Source organism: Castor canadensis, chromosome 5, assembly GCF_047511655.1.
Source record: "Castor canadensis chromosome 5, mCasCan1.hap1v2, whole genome shotgun sequence".
NCBI classification, from domain to species: domain Eukaryota; kingdom Metazoa; phylum Chordata; class Mammalia; order Rodentia; family Castoridae; genus Castor; species Castor canadensis.
In genome coordinates, this window is record NC_133390.1 from 84,813,262 (window position 1) to 84,830,342 (window position 17,081).

Consider the following 17,081-nt stretch of genomic DNA (forward strand, 5'->3'; position numbering starts at 1 on the left):
AAGTCTTCATATATTGTGTCATTGTAATGGCCTTTCTACCTGCAATCTCTGACAGACTGAGACTGGCTTCCCAGAAGTCACACTGGGAATCCTTCCTGGAGCAAGAGGAACCCAGCTTCTCCCCAGACTCATTGGAATTCCTGCAGCACTTGACTTAATCACCTCAGGTCAGTGTAAACCTTCCCAGAAACTGTCTAGATAAATGTGAAGAACTGGACCAGCATCTAGAAACATCCTGGTTTGGCCACTTACTATCCATGTAACTTTGAGGGGATTCTTTAACTTGCCTCCAAATTTTCTCATCTTAAAGTGGCAACAGTAACTTCTGTGAGAACTTCTCAAATGTTACCATGAAGATCCCATGAATTGAGCCTTCTAAAGGGAAGTGTCCAAGGCATAATCAAATTTGGGGTTGTAAAGTTTAAGTGACTATTTGTAGACCCTGGTATTCAAATGATGAGCATTAAATCAGAACTGGTTTAAAATTTTTAATATGAGTAAGAGTTAAAAACCACAGTTTTCAAGATGAATTTTCAAGTTTTAGTGGGCAAATGAAATAATTGAAGTACTCATTTCCCAAGTATTGAGATAGTAGATACATATGAAAATCTTTCTTTTTTAAGAGTGAACATAAGCCAGGTACTGGTGGCTCATGCCTGTAATCCTAGCTACTCAGGAGGCAGAGATCAAGAGGATCACGTTTTGAAGCCAGCCTGGGCAAATAGTTCATGAGACCCTATCTTCAAAAAAAGGGCTGGTGGAGTGTCTCAAGGTGTAGGCCCTGAGTTCAAGCCCCAGTACCACAAGAAAAAGGTGGTGGTGGCAGGCTGGGTAATGTGAACAATGTCACACTAAACCCTAGATTACCAAGTAAGTGTATTTATAAGACATTAAGACTTTGAAGGGGCTATGGATCTAGCTCAATGGTAGAGCACTTTTCTAATGAGTGTGAATTTAATCCCCAGCAACACCAGAAGAGATTTCAGTTGAGATAAAGTTGGGAGAAGGAAACATACACAGCTATTCAACCTAACAATGACAGTTAATTGTGAGCTATTGGGTGAGCCCCTTTATCTTTCTGTTCCTTAGATTTCTCATTTATGTGGGCAATAATAGTATCCTCCATGTGGTGATGTCATGAAAATTAGATAGGTTTATCCATGCAGTACACTTAGAATATTGTAAAGAATGTAAACTGTAGCTGGGCCTCAGTAACTGTAAGCATTGCTGGGCCTAGCTTTTGGGAGGCTGAGATCAGGAAGATTGCCTTTCCAGGCCAGCCCAGGCAAAAACGAAAATAAAAAGGTTGTGAGACTCCATCTCAACTGAAAAAGCTGGGCACAGTGGGGCATACTTATCATTCCAGCTGGGAAGAAAGGAAAAATAGAAGATTATAGTTCAGGTCAAGCTGGGAAAAAGCTAGACTCCTCCAATATAATCCGAGTAAAAATGGCTAGAGGTATGGCTTAAGCAGTAGAGCCCATGCCTAGCAAATGTACAGTCTGAGTTCAAACCCCACGATTCTGCCGTCCCCAAAAGAATCTAAACTAGTTTAAGCTTCTAAGTCGGAATTTATAAGATACTTGCAATCTAACATAGTACGGGAATTCAAAGACAATGAGACAGGGTGAAGTATAGGAGGAAATTATAATGCTGTGAAAGAAACTATAAATCTAAATTAAAGCATGTTGGGGAATATGTAGAAATTTTATGACCCTATTTTTTAGGCTTAAAATGCAAGAATATTTGGGGAAATAAGGAAGAAAATGGGCTTCTTTGACATAAAGAAATGAAGTGAACTAGGATTGGCTTTTTCCCAGGGCACTGTTTCAGGAACTATCGCTATTTTTCTCATAATGACAAGAAGTAAAAGCAGTAAGAATGTGACGTATTTTTGACTTGCATAGAAAAGGTCACCGTGAATTAGAAGAATGCTAGCACTGCAATCACACCTGTCCTTAAGGAGGTATAATTTTAGTTACTTTAAAATGACAACCGGGAAGGATTCCATGAAGAAAAAAAACTTTTTCAAAGATTAGAAAAGAAATGACAAAGAAAATCGGAAAATACTGAGATTCTCCAGTTTGAAGGGAGGCTCTGCCTCAGTTGCCTTGAGATCTCCTTGTAGGTGATTGACTCAGGGCTCCATTAGATAGGGGTTATCATCTGCACTGAGTGTGGCCCAAGATAAAACATGTTAAAGCACAGCAGGTGGGTTTGGTTTGGACATTCAGAGCCCTGTCTCTAGGTCCTCAGTTCTTTGAATCGGAATAAAGGCACTGGAATGTCATCGACACTGAAAGAACAATAATGGCACTATTCCTTTTGTGTGAAATCCATCCAGAAGATACGATTGCTCCTGGAAAAACAGTCAGTCCCTACTGTGGGTAGCTCAGGTCCCTGCACTGTTGGCCCATGCTGTTAGTACCCATATTGTGTCCCCTTGTTCCCCTTAACCTGGCTAGGCTGACTCACTCATTCATATACAGGAAACTTGACCCCTGACACCACTCACTCATTCCCCACTCTCTTCACTCCAAGAGGAGATCTAGAAACCTGTTTTCAATGGCAGTTCCAGAAAAGTGCCCAAATATTGCTTTTCCAAAGAGAAAATCACTGGAAAATCACTGGATAACTCTCTGGTCACAAAACCCCATTTGTAGTTCTCTGAAGCACTCCCCAGATAAGGGCTGGATCTTTTGTCCCAGGGATGTCATCCACCAACACCGAAAGAATGTGGCAGACACTGGAATTGTTGCCATGGAGGCTGATTTGAAGATCACTTCTCAGAAGACAGGATGGTTCCAGCAAGAATGCAAGCTGTATGACCTTGTGTCCTTCTTTCCGGCCCTTTCAGAAGGGGTGGTGAAGACACCTACTTCTGAACACGCACATCAAATTCTATCTTGACCATGGATGAAGAAGTGCCAAGATAATTCTGGAGAGATGCAAACCCTCATCAAATTTCTGTGACCTATTAGGGGTGACATTCCATACTGAGGCTTCCAGTGCCACTGCTCAACACTGGAGGCTGACAGTTCCACCATCTCCACCACCAGACTCGATGCTGCCACCTGTGAGGCAAGATGTAAACTGTGCTGCTTCTAGCATCGCTGACTCCAGACTCTGAACCCTCAACAGAGCACCCAGTTCAGCAACTGTGGGGCCACGGCCCGCACCCCATTGCTGGGAACTGAGGCAACAAGTGTCTTCTTTTTCAGCTTTCACAGATGGAGACACGCTACATGCTTACTGTGGTAAGCATGATTATTCCCATTAATCAAGGGGGAAATTGTGGTCCTGGTGCCATTCCCCACAGTCACTTGAAGTATGAAAATTGAGCTGCATGTTAAGTTCAAGTTTTCTGTCTATGGCTGCAGTGGTCTTGCTACTATAGCAGTAAGTGTGAGCTTATTCATTTTACTTAATAATAAATGTTAATGTCCAGGAAAGACAACCTTCCCAGTATGCTAGAGAGCAATGTTCTGCTTTGATCTCACATTGTTCTGTGTTTCTTTTGTTTTAGGAAGACGTATTCTGGCAGGTGAAGCACTCAAGCTGGGTATTCTAGATACAGTTGTGAACTCTGACCCTCTTGAAGAAGCAATCAAATTTGCCCAGACAATTTTAGGTGAGAAGATAATAAAAGTATCACAATGTTGGAAACAAGATAAATGTGAATTGTTAAATGTTTATGGGCCATCCATGTCACAGAATATGATACAATTTAAAAATGAATGTACTGGTGTGGTATAAACTCCATGATATAGTGTATCATTTAGTGAAAAAAGCATCACTGTAAGTGGGAGAGAATGTATATTTGTGTAGAATAGCTAAATGTATATGTTAGTCTATGCATAAAATATTTCAGAAAGGATTGACAGGGAATGGATGACTGCTTCAGAGTATGGTGTTGGTCATCCAGCAGAAGCAGTTTAAAGGAAACTCGTTTTACAGTTTACCATTCAGTATCTTTGGAAGTTTTTACCTGATGAGTGGTTTTCCAGTTAAGAAGTAGAATTGAAGTTGAAACAAGCAGAGGAGAAAACCCACACTTTAGCCAGGAGAAGATGGACTCTGCAACTCCCCACAGAGAGGCAATGGCCTCCTGAGCTTCAGTCTCCATGACTATGTTTCTGTCATGTGTTCTCACTTTACTGGCTCATGATTTTCCTTTAAGAATTCCTTTAGGGCCTGCCTAGAGTTTGCTCGTTTGTTTATTTGCATAGTTCCTTGTTAAAGTCTATGTAGGTTGTCATCTTTAAATTACCAAGAAATAGAGGGTAAAAATTGCCAGAGAAAGGCAAAAGTGTTGGGCTCCAGGTAGCATGGAGTGTGTGCTGATCACCTGTTTGGTGGCAACAACAGCTTATGGTCATTTCAAGACATTCATTGTTTTGATGACTCTGGCAGGGAGAAATCCAATAAGTTGTTGTTTTTATATAATAGGAGGGATTACACTGGAGAAGTGAGGGACCATGGGAGAAAATCTGACGAATCCTAAAGAGAGACAGCAAGTCCTTGTCCAAGTGCAAATGGCTTCCCTGCTATCCTCTGCCATCCAGGCTGTCTTCACCAGGGTTTCTTTGTTGTGCTTCTTGCAAGTACTGCTTGTTCTGTTACAACTTGCTTGGTTGACTCAGAGCAAAAGCTATTTGCTTTGGAGGTCCCTAAGTTGTTCTCTGACATGGGGCTCCAGATAGACCCAGGTCTACCATTCATTCACACCTGAGGTTTTAGTTTCCAAAGTCCTTAATTTCTATGAGACATTCTTTTCCTTAACTGATTTCCCCAGGTCCTGGCTTGCTTTTTGAGGAAGGATCTCAGTGTGTAGCCCATGCTGCTCTGGAACTCACTAGATAGCTGGCTCTAGATTCTGATTTGAGAATTAAATTAGTTCAAGAAATAGATGAAAGTCACACATGGTGGTTCACACCTGTAATCCCATCACTCAGGAAGTAAAGGGAGGAGGATCTCAAATTCATTGCCATCCTGGTCTACGTATTGAGAAGAAGGGAAGGGAGAAGAATATGAAGGTCATGATCTAGTGCACTTATAAAATGAACTTTTCATTGATTTTAAGCATGAAATTAATTGCATAGTTTGCCCACTTGGTGGCATCACAACATCGAGGCATCATCTGCTTTGAAACTTGGTAATTCACCTACAGTTCTAGCTGTATAAGGATATATGACTACTTTAAATTTTAATCATGAGGGATATACTAATGATATAGAAATGTTTACAATGTAAACTTACAAGACTAGGGATGCATCTCTATGGTAGATCTCTTTGCCTAACATGTATGAGACCCTGGGCTCAATCCTGAGCTCCAGAAAAGACCAAAAATATTTATTAACATATATTTTATAATTATAGCTATATAGAACACATATGAATACACACAAAAGTTGTAAGGACGGCCAGGTGTTAAGGCTTATACCTGTAATCCCAGGTACTCGGAAGTAGACATCAGGAAGGTTGTGTTTTGAGGCCAGCCCAGGCAATAAGTTATTGAGACCCCATCTCAATCAATGAGCTGGATGTGAAGGCATACACCTGTGATCCTAGCAACTCAAGAGACTTTAGGTAGGAGGGTCGCAGTCTAAGGTCAGCCCTGGGCAAGAAAACACTATCTGAAAAATAACTAAGACAAAAAGCAAAGGGCTGAGGCATGTCTGAAGTGGTAGAGCATGTGCCTACGAAGCATGAAGCTCTGAGTTCAAACTCTAGTACCACCAAACCAAAAAATAAATAAATAAAAGTTGTAAGGAAATAAGCACAAATGAGAGAAAGATAGTTTTTTTTTTAACCATCATAAAAGTTCTTTAAAAAAAATTTTTTTTGCTTTCTTTGTGATATTCTTCTTTTGGCCAGGCTGGGAATTGAACCCTGGGCCTCATGCATGCCAGGCAAGTGCTCTACCACTAAGCTACATCCCCAAGCCTTGTTTTGATTTTTTTTTTTTATGGCTTAGTATGTGTTAGTTTTCCCACATACTTCTAAATTAGTTTTTGGCTTGTTTCTATTTTTTCAGTTTTATATATTTACTTATTTTGTAGATCTTAAATGGCTATTTTTGTGATTATCCATTTAATTAATATTCCAGACCAAAAATAGTTCAGAATGTCCCCTGAGCTTCATGGAGCTATAATTTATACATAATAAAATTCATCCATTTTAAGTATAGAGTTTGGTGAGTGTTGGTATGGTTTACAGTTTAAGGGAACACTGCCACAATATATTGGCAGATACAGCTCTACACCCTAAAAAAGCATTCTCATAGCTCTTCCCAGTAAATCCCTTGCCTTTCTTTCCTTTGGCCACAGGAAACCACTGACCTCCTTTGTGTCACTGTAGTTTCATGTTTTCTAGAATTTCATATCGATGGAATCATATCTATGGCATCACTCTTGTGTCTGGCTTCTTTCACTTAGCATAAAGTGTTTGCCATTCATCCATGATGTGGCATGTGCTAATATTTGGTGCATTTTATTGCTGAAATATATTCTATAGCATGGGAACCACAGTTTTCTTCTTTCTGAGTTGATGGACATTTAGGTTGTTTCCATTCTGGACCATCACAGGTCTTTATAAACATATGTTTTCCTTTCTCTTGGGTCAGTTTCTGAAAATGGTACTGCCAGGTTATAAACCAAGCACATACTAAACTCTGAAGTGCTTTTAAACTTGGTTAATGAAAAACTATTAGTGACTTCAAAGTTGCTAAGTTTTGCCAAGCAAATTGGAAAGCATAGGAAAAATGTGCTGAGATTGAGTTTAAATGTGCTCTCACTACACCAGTTGTAACATAGTTGTATTTTTGACTTAGTGTTTCTATTCTTCGTAATTTGCTGTAGAGAAGTAATCATATAAGTACAGAGTTCTGAGCTTAGAAATATCACCACAGCTTTATCATTGTAGAATATTGGAAACAAGCTAAATGTCTAATTTAGGGGATTGGTTACCTAAAAGATGAATGCATATCAATGAAGCAACTCCACTCAGCCATTAAAACTTCCATTTTTGGAGAAAATTAAGTTTTTTGGAAATGGCTGCATATAATATTAAGAAGGAAATAGCTATGTGGGAAATTCCACAAATACACGAGTGCTTCATATACATTCTGCAAAAAGAAAACACTGTAAGGAGATATAAAAGATTTTTAACAGAGGTTGTATTGGGGTGGTAGGTAAAAAATATTACTGATTTTTAAAAAAATATTTTGATCTTTTCCCACTGAGTCATTAAGTTTCCTTCATTAAGTTTACCCAAAGGAAATAAGAGAGGCCTGGTCAGTGTGGAAGAGGTGTAGACTGATGGAAATATGGGCTTAGAAATAGATGTCAGAGACATGGATTTTGTTTGCAACCTTAGCCATGTGGACCACAACAGATCTCCTTTTGGGAATCACACTAACTTTGCCTATCTGAAAAACAACAAAAAGCAAAAAGGACTGGGACCATGGCTCAAGTGGTTGACCACTTGTCTAGCAAACAAGAGGTTCTACATTCAATCCTAGATGCTACAAAAAAAATCATGTCAACTAATATTAAATATCTATGCATTTATTATAAATAAATATGTACATGTATGAAAATCTATACTTCTGTGAAATTAGTATAGTTGTCTTGATTTTGAACAAAGGTTCTTTAATTCTGCTTTGTATCAGATTCTCTTGGATGGCTTATATTTATTGCAGGTCTTATCATTACTTTCTGATTTAGTACATGTAATGTAGACAAGGAGAATTTGCATCTCTAACAAGTGCCTAGATGATGTTAATGTTGTGTTTTGGGGACCACTCTTGGGAAACCATTGATGTAGAGAAAACAGGGTAAGAATGGAGATAACTTGTCCTGGTTTTGACTCTGTCCACATGGCATACAAACATGACCTGCAGTTTTGAAGATATCAGTAAGCAGTTACAAGAAGCATGGTTAAAAGCCAAATGACTTTTCAATGATATCTTAATATTAAAAATGTATGTAAAGTCGTTTGAGTTTCTTTTTGTAAAAATATTCTATTAATTCATATCTACCTTTCTAATCTTGAGTTAAAAAATAAAAAACAGAAGGAAAAACGTAAGTCCTATGGGAATAGAGGGCTGGTCTGCATTTTAGTCAGCACTTTTGGAAGCAGGTGAGGTTGGGAAGAGTTCAGGAGGTTTACATGTATCTTCAGATGTGATTAGGGAGTAGCTTCAGATTTTTCTACAGCCTCTACACTGTAACCTGAAGTGTTGGCTAGGGAGGTTAATTAGCTCTATACATCTTAATTTTCCTATTATATCACAGTACAGCAGATACAGCAGAGCAGTGCAGAATTCCTGGGCCAGTGGTGAGGAGAAGGTCCTATAATGTGTGCTGGTAGCTCCTGCCTGTAAGCCTAGATACTCAGTGGGCAAAGATCAGGAGGACAGCAGTTCAAAGCCTGCCCTGGGAAAATAGTTTGTGAGACCATATCTAGAAAATACTCAACACAAAAAAGGACTGGTGAAGTGACTCAAGTGGTAGGGCACTAGCAAGCATGAGGCCCTGAGTTCAAACCCCAGTACCTCCAAAAAAAAAAAGAAAAAAAGAGGGGTTCTGTAAAATAATCATTTATTTCCACTTACATGTGTCTAGCAGCCTGCTTATTCCAGAACTAATTAAAGACTCTAGTTCCCGTGTGCATGTTCCTAGCATGAAGCTGAAAGGGACTATAATTCACAGATTGAGAACTTACAGGTTATCTACCCACCCTTCCAGCCTGGATGGGCCCAAAGAACATACAAATGGGACCCTTAACTCAAGAAGCTGAAGCTCTGGATTTTTGTTTGGTGGTTGGTTTTGGATTTTTTGTTTGTTTTTGTTTTTGAGACAGGTTCTTACTTTGTAGCCTAGGCTGGCTTTGAACTCTCAATCTTCCTGCCTCAGCCTCCTGAATGCTAGGATTATAGGCATGCACATTAAACCAGTTTTCATTTCCGTAATAACTTCTGGCCCTGTTGTTGTGGCTGTGCTGGGCTGTGTTAGCCATTGTTAACCATTCTCATTCTCCCGAAGACCTTGGTCTGTTCATTTGGACTCTGTGGCTTTTAAAACGTTGTAGTGCTTTCTTTGGTCTTCCTTTCATTTTATCTTTGCTCTTTATAATTTATTTTTACTCTCTGTGAACATTTACATGACTATGTTTCCAAAGAGCATAGTGACCTGTCTCATGAAGGAGGCCTACGCCAGATCTAAGTTGAGCTTCCTTTTGATGTGCTGCACACGTCTGTGGGTGACCTCCCTGAAGCCTGTGGCTGTGCAGCTGTTCCCTCTGTCCTCTACAGAGCCTCTAGCATGGACACAGCACACTGCCTCTCAGAGTTAGGGAGGAGACAGCCCTCTGTGCCTGAGAAAGTCATTCCTGTGATCTGTATGTTGAGTCTCTTTTTAGCCAGGCAGAGGACAGTCTCTCTCTCTCCTGTGGTTAGCAGAAGGGAGCCTGGCAAATAATCCCCTCTTTTCTTCCTTCAGAAGTGTGATTCACTTGCTTTATCAAAACCAGAATATGCTTCTGTCTTAGAATACCTCCCAGAATTCAGGCAAAATCAATGTGAGTGGGCCATGGAAGAAGTCATTTCTAAGCCCACTTGAATCACTGAGAAGTTTCTTTCCTCCCATTTTCCTGGGCAGCTAGTGCTGACCTGCCAATACCTTCCTCTCTTACTGTGAAGGAACCTCTGGGGACCTTATTTTTTATTTTAAACAGTGTTCTAACTTTATAATGACTTAGTAAAATACAACAATGGAGAACAAAGTTAAATAACACAAAGTGCTAGCTGGGTGCCAGTGGCACACACCTGTAATCCTAGCTATTTAGGAGGCAGAGATCAGGAGGATTATGGTTCAAAGCCAGTCTGGGCAAATAGTTTGTGAGACCCTATCTTAAAAAAAAAAAAAATCATAAAAAGGGGCTGGTGGAGTGGCTGAAGGTATAGGCCCTGAGTTCAAACCCCAGTATTACAAAATAGATATATATATATATAAAGTGCCTAAAAAGAAGCATTTTGCTCAACCCTGGCCAGAATGACTTTAAGACTACCAGGTTGTTTGAAAGTATTTCAAACAACTGTCCCTGGAGGCCCAAAGAGTACACACTCTGAATCTGGTTTGTACTAATAAACCAAAGGTGAAAGATTGTAGCATCCTTCATTACAGCCATAGGAAAGAGGAGAGGAAATGGAGCAGGGAAAACTGTCTGTGATTGCCCTGGTCCAGCCTGGCTGGTGGATGTGCTTTGTTTGGCCCCAGGACTGGTCTGGATGAGTGCCTTGGTTAGCTCCCAGAAGACCTATTCAGTCAGAAGTTCTGTAGGTTCCTCGGATAACAACGTTATACAGATGAGAAATAATTACTGTATACAGTTGCGCAGGCTTTTGTTTTGTTTTGGTTTTTGTTTTGTTCTCTCATTTTTTCCTTCTTCTTTTCAATGCCTAGTCTAGGACAAACTTGCCAAGAACTGCAGGTATCCTTGAGATGTAGCACTCAGACTGACATAACTCTGCTCTTGGAGCTCTCAGAGGCTATAGCTCAGAATCACCTGTTGAAGTTTTAAAAATAGTCATGCTCAGGGCCCACCCTTAGAGTAGAGTCTTTTTGTAACCCAATCTCAGAAATAAGGGTGTGGAGCACATTCACACTCTCACTTAATTTGCATTTGGTCTTAATTTGCATTTCCCTTCTAAGGATCTAGAGAGGTTTTTTTTTCCCTTCATACACTCAGTAGCCATTATTATGTCCTCTGGTGAAATATCTGTTCAAGTTTTTATCCTTTGAGAACTTGGGTTGCCTTCTTAGTATTGAATTTTAAGACTATATATTTTGGATTCAAGTTCTTTATTAAATATTTGATGCACAAGTTGCACTACTTTTCTATTGCTATTGTAACAAATCACCATTGATATGTATACTTTTCCATCAATATCATACTATTATTTTCTAAGTATATTGAAGGTTTTACTATTAGGAATGGAGTTAAGATATTTTGAATTAAAATATTACCTCAAAAATGTTTTCTCTAGACTAATTGATAGGTTAATATTTAATCTATTATGAAATTGTCAGCCTTGGAGTAAAAGGAGAATTCAACTTTTCTGCCTGAATTAGGAAACTACAATTGCTTTGATTCTCTTAAATTGTGTCTCTTAGGACTAAGTTACAAAGATATCTGAGATTTTGATATTAGTGTTCCATAAAATATCTTAATGAATAGTATTTAGTTTGGTATTTTGAATTTGAACCGGTTATTAATGTTTTCATTATTATTGTTGTATAATACTGTGCCCTTGGTTTAAGTAACACCTTCAAAGCTCTGATCTTTCTTATTCCTTCCAGATCAACCTCTAGAATCCCGCAGAATCATGAACAAGACAGTTCCAAACGTGCCCAACATGGACGCCATTTTCAGTGAAGTCTTCGCCAAGGTGCGGAAGCAGTACCCTGGCTACATTGCCCCGGAGACTTGCATCCGTGCAGTCCAGGCCTCCGTGAAGCATCCCTATGAAGTGGGCATCAAGAAGGAGGCAGAGCTCTTTAAGTACCTTCAGGAATCAGGGCAGGCTAGAGCCCTGCAGTATGCTTTCTTTGCTGAAAGAAATGCAAACAAGTGGTCAACTCCATCTGGGGCATCTTGGAAAACAGCCTCAGCAAGACCCATCTCCTTGGTTGGAGTTCTTGGTAAGCACATGGGGGAGTTCCTGGACTCTCCACATCTACAGGTGGCCAGGTGTCAAGCACCATCAGGTGTCAACTTCTGTGCTGAACATATTGCTGTGTTAGCTCCGTTAATTCTCACCCAAGTCCATGAGTTCTTCATTTTATGTGTGAAGACTAGAGAAGCTGAGTTCTTCAACAGTGAGTTAAACTCAAGTAGTATGACTACAGACAGTTGACACTGTTTTAACTCATTCTTACCTCTTCCATATATGAATCTCACTCCAGGATTTCCCAACAGCAATTATTTAGATCACATTTCACAGTGTTGCCTGTCCTTCTTGTTTGTAGCTAGATACTGGAAATGAATTCTCTTGTGTTTCTGGTCCCAGGATCTTTTCATGTCTCTTAGGTCAAACAACTATAACTTTGTCACACAGCCTTCCCTTGCTCCCATAGGCCCTCGGGAATACTATGACATCCATTTGTGTACATTAAATAACATTTTAAATGACACGTTGTTGTAGAAACCTCCATCCAGGGAGTGATTTTGCAGTTCCTGGTATCATTGAATCCTTTTTCTCCTTCATTTTACCCACAGGCTTGGGCACAATGGGCCGTGGCATTGCCATCTCTTTTGTAAGGGCTGGGATCCCTGTGATTGCTGTGGAATCAGACCCAAAGCAGCTAGAAGCTGCACAGAAGGTAATAACTTCTGTCTTGGAGAAGGAAGCATCCAAAATGCAGCAGAGTGGCCAAGCTTGGTCACAACCAAACCTCAGTTTCACTTCCTCTACAAAGGAGCTTACTGGTGTAGACTTAGTTGTTGAAGCCGTATTTGAGGATATGAACCTGAAGAAGCAGGTCTTTGCCGAACTGTCAGCCGTGTGCAAGCCAGAAGCTTTTTTATGCACCAATACTTCAGCCCTGGATGTAGATGAGATTGCTTCTTCCACTGATCGTCCTCAGCTGGTGATTGGCACCCACTTCTTCTCACCAGCTCATGTCATGAGGCTGCTGGAGGTTATTCCCAGTCGATTCTCTTCCCCAACTACCATTGGCACTGTTATGAACATATCCAAAAAGATTGAGAAGATTGGGGTGGTTGTAGGCAACTGTTACGGATTTGCTGGGAATCGGATGTTGAGTCCATATTACAACCAGACATACTTCTTGTTAGAGGAAGGAAGTAGGCCAGAGGACATAGATAGGGTGCTGGAGGAGTTTGGTTTTAAAATGGGGCCCTTTAGAGTGTCTGACCTTGCTGGGTTGGATGTCGGTTGGAAAGGTCGCAAGGGTCAAGGTCTTACTGGACCTGCATTGCCTCCAGGAACTCCTGCCCGAAAGAGGGGCAATATAAGATATTGCCCAATTCCTGATATCCTTTGTGAATCAGGACGATTTGGTCAGAAGACAGGGAAGGGCTGGTATCAATATGACAAGCCATTGGGTAGGATTCACAAGCCTGATCCCTGGCTTTCCAAGTTCCTGTCACAGTACAGAGAAACCTATCACATTGAACCACGTGTCATTAGCCAGGATGAGATCCTGGAGCGCTGCTTGTATGCACTAATCAATGAAGCATTCCGTATCTTGGGAGAAGGGATAGCTGCCAGCCCAGAGCACATTGACGTCATTTACTTGCATGGGTATGGGTGGCCAAGGTACAGGGGTGGGCCCATGTTCTATGCATCCACAGTTGGGTTGTCCACTATTCTAGAAAAGTTGCAGAAGTATTACAGGCAGAATCCTGATATTCCCCAACTGGAGCCCAGCAACTACCTGAAAAAGCTGGCTGCCCATGGAAACCCTCCGCTGAAAGAATGGCAAAGGTTGGCAGGAACCCCCAGCAGTAAACTGTGATTCAGCCTTCTGGGTTTGTCTCTTGTGCTGGCATCCAGGAAAACTCACTGAATTTCAGTGAGACTAAATCCAAAATTCCTAAGTAAGATTGTTCTAAATGCAAAGCAAAATAATGATGATAATAATAATGACAATAATAACAGGAGGAGAAAGAGAAGTATCAGTTAAACCTCCTCTTGGATCTTTTTCTCGATGATTTGAATGGGTCACATGTTTAGGCATGTGCTTCCTGTGCCTCCAAATGTTCTCCTATCAGATCAATTCAGTGAATAAACTATGTTATGAACAATCATGATAGCTGATGAGTGAGCTTCGGGAATAAGTTGAGGTCCCCAAGAGTTTTGATCATTAGAGAACTATGCTGATGAATACGTAATTAACTCATTTTGACCCCTTCAACCTCACATACATTCACTTGCACCATCTGAGAGCACTTAGCAGAGGGTCCAAGTCCAGAGGGTCATTAGCTCAGCATGCAATCCTGTGCTCAAGTTCAATCCATAGTCTTGGAGGTAGAGTAAAGATGGTTATCAGGACAGAGTTAGCAGTGAGGGTCTGCATGAGGGTACATAGAAAGCTGCCCATATAGAGGAAGATGTGGTAGCTAGAACACATGAAACACAGTTGAGAAGTGGTGAGGGGACCAAGTACTTCATACCAACATGGGTGCACTGGGACAGGTTGGCAAGCCTGCTCCACATAACTTCTTTCTGAGGACCCGTCATGTCCCCAGTTGTAGTGCTGCTTGCAAAGGGCTCAGTAATGTTTCTTGATCATTTCCCCAAACCAGGGAATGTCTGCAACTTGGTCTTTGTATTCTTTTCTATTCAAGGACATGCAATAGAAATTAGTGCTAACTTAGTATAAGAAGGGATCTTAGAGAATGTCTAGCCTCAAGGATTTCTTAATACTGCAATTGAGTAAAGACACCAGTCCTTGTCATGACAAACCTTGGTGATTTTGCATATGGAGATGTGTGAATCTTAATACATCTAAAATTATTCCAAACAAATTTTGTTATCATCATAAGAGTTGTCCTCTTTTGACTTTTTTGCCTTGTGTGGTTAAAAGTAGTGTGTTGACTGGCAATACAAAAATCTTGTACAAAAATACTGACAGCGAATTGTTCATAATTGTCAACTTGAAAACACCCCAGATGTCTCTTAATGGATAAATAGATCCACAAAATGTGGCATATACATGTAGCAGACTTTGTCAATCAGAAAAAGAAATGAAGGACTGATACATGCTACACATGCCCCTTAAAAACATTATGCTCAGTAAAAGAAGCCAGACACAAAAGACCACGTTATTAGGGACACTGACAGGGAATGTCCAGAATGTACAAATCTACGGAAATACAGTAGAATCTTGAAACATCTAAAATTAGTCCAAATAAATTTTATATAATTTTGATAGCCACTGATGGATGAGATTAAGTCAAACTCTCTTGACTATGGTTAGAAACAACTTTCTGGGGCTAGCAGAGTAGCAGAGTACCCACCGAGCAGGCATGAAGCCCTGAATTCAAACCCTACAACTGAAAAAAAAAAAACAGCTTTCTGCAAAAACAGACTAGTTCCCAAGTGTTGCACCAAGGTGTTGTCATTCAGATGAAAATAACGTGCACCACACCCCTTAGAGTTGTATAGTACTTAGTATTATTTCCAGGGCACTCTGCAGATTTCACATCAGAAACTTTTCTGTTGAATTCTGTAGCTTTTTAAATAACAGTTGACAAGAAGATCTACATTTCGATTGAGTCTCCAGTGGGACCAAATATTTAGCAAGTGAGTACAACTTAATTGTTCTTTTTAGCATTTTTTTTCTGGCAGTTCAAGAAAGAGGAATGTGGCGGAGATGAACAGGGCTTTAAATTTAATTTTAGTTTTGATGGTACTGGAGTTTGAACTAAGGGTTTGAGCCACTCCTCCAGTCCTTTTTGGTCTGGTTATTTGGAGATAGGGTCTCACTTTTTGCCTAAGTTGTCTGGGACTTCCTGCCATCGCTGGGCCACCACACCCAACTTTTTTCCATTATGATGGAGTCTTGCAAACTTTTTGCCTGGGCAGACCTGGAATCATAATCCTCCCAAGTAGCTAGGATTACAAGTGTAACCACTGGTGCCCAGCTAGGGCTTATAATGCTTGTCCCAAGAATTTCATACATTTCAATTGTAATATTTATTTTTCACTCAAAATTGCTTGGCAAAATGAGTGCCCACGGAGAGCATCTTTTAGGATGACCCGAGCAGAGCTGAGGGAAGGAATATTGTGCACATTGTGTTGTATCTAGGGCTATTTCACTTTCTCTAAGAGGGCACAGAAACAGTTGCAATCTTTAGCCAAAATGTGACGTCCTTAGGATGAAGTTAGGGCAAATCTTCTCTAACCAAATCATAAATGCACTAGTGTCCCAGAGCTGGCTAGGGATTAGAGAGTTATTGATTCATAAATTTTGGCAGAGACTTGGCTGTCTCTAGTACTTCCTTCCTGTAGTAGTAAACATCCAAAATTTTAGCTGAGCATAGAGTTGCATACAGTATATTTTTGTCAGTTTTTCTTATGTTAAATTGTGGACACCTGACTATGTTCTAGACAGTAGAATGTAAGTGGGGGGTCTCCTGTGGCAGCTTTGAGGGGCTACCTTAATCAGATAATGTGCGCCATTTGCCCAGTTCTTTTGTGTTCTTTCTTTCATCTTGCTGCCCGAACACAGATGTGATGGGTGGAATTCTACCCACCGTACTAGACCACGAAGACAAAGGCCATGTCCTAGAATGAAGAGCAGCAAAGAACTTGGGTCCCTGAGGACCTCAGGGAGCACAATTGCCACTCCAAATGACCTTCCAAGAGTCATTCATGTGAGAGAGAAATCAACTCCTATCAGGGATAAGTGAGTGTTGCTGTAGAACTTTAATTACTCACAGCCCACCTGAACCAGAAATAATGTATTGTGAGGTCCATGAATTAGTGGGAGGTTTTCGTTGTTTTATTTTTGTGGTACTGGGGATTAAACCTGAGGCCTTACATGCTAGGCAAGAGCTTTACCACTTGAGCCACATCCCCAGCCCTTTTTGGTTTGTTTGTTTGTTTATTTGTTTTGAGATAGGGTCTCCCTAACTTTGCCTGGCTAACAGTAAAAACTGCATTCTGGAGGATGGCACCCCATCCTCATGGGATATTACCTCAAAACTGCTTGTCAATAGTATCTCCAAAGAGATCTCATTGTTCTAGCTATTAGGAAAGCTAGGATCTTCTGGGTGGTGCAGTATTTGATCAGACTGGGAGATCTCTTGGCCTAACGCCCACCCCTATACCTTTGATTCCATGTCAAATGCCCACTTCTGTACCTCTTTTGTTCCTAAAGTGTGTGCTTTGTCTCATGAAGTATGCTCAGGTTCTAAGTCCTTTGACAGTGATGCTGAATACCTGTAGTCAGGAAAGGAAAACTGATATCAATTCCAGTCACGATGGATCATGGATCCTTCCAGATGGAAGTATTCTGATGTAACTGACTTACCATGAAGGTGTTTGT

The 17,081-nt window shown here is 40.5% G+C and overlaps 1 protein-coding gene and 1 non-coding gene across 2 annotated transcripts in view; one reads left to right on the forward strand and one right to left on the reverse strand.

The window, feature by feature from the left end:
* The window catches only part of LOC109695163 (peroxisomal bifunctional enzyme), a 36,998-nt gene extending 22,342 nt beyond the window's left edge, over positions 1-14,656 (forward strand). Inside the window, exons 4-7 of the mRNA XM_020177549.2 lie at positions 56-167; positions 3,527-3,631; positions 11,364-11,705; positions 12,283-14,656. Of these exons, the coding sequence (XP_020033138.2) occupies positions 56-167; positions 3,527-3,631; positions 11,364-11,705; positions 12,283-13,544 (1,821 nt within the window). The 3' untranslated portion in view covers positions 13,545-14,656. The remainder of the gene's footprint in view (positions 1-55; positions 168-3,526; positions 3,632-11,363; positions 11,706-12,282) is intronic.
* Trnaa-ggc (transfer RNA alanine (anticodon GGC)) lies at positions 5,871-5,947 on the reverse strand. The gene has a single exon. It is a non-coding gene; the product is annotated as a tRNA-Ala (tRNA).
* Positions 14,657-17,081: the final 2,425 nt, after the last annotated feature.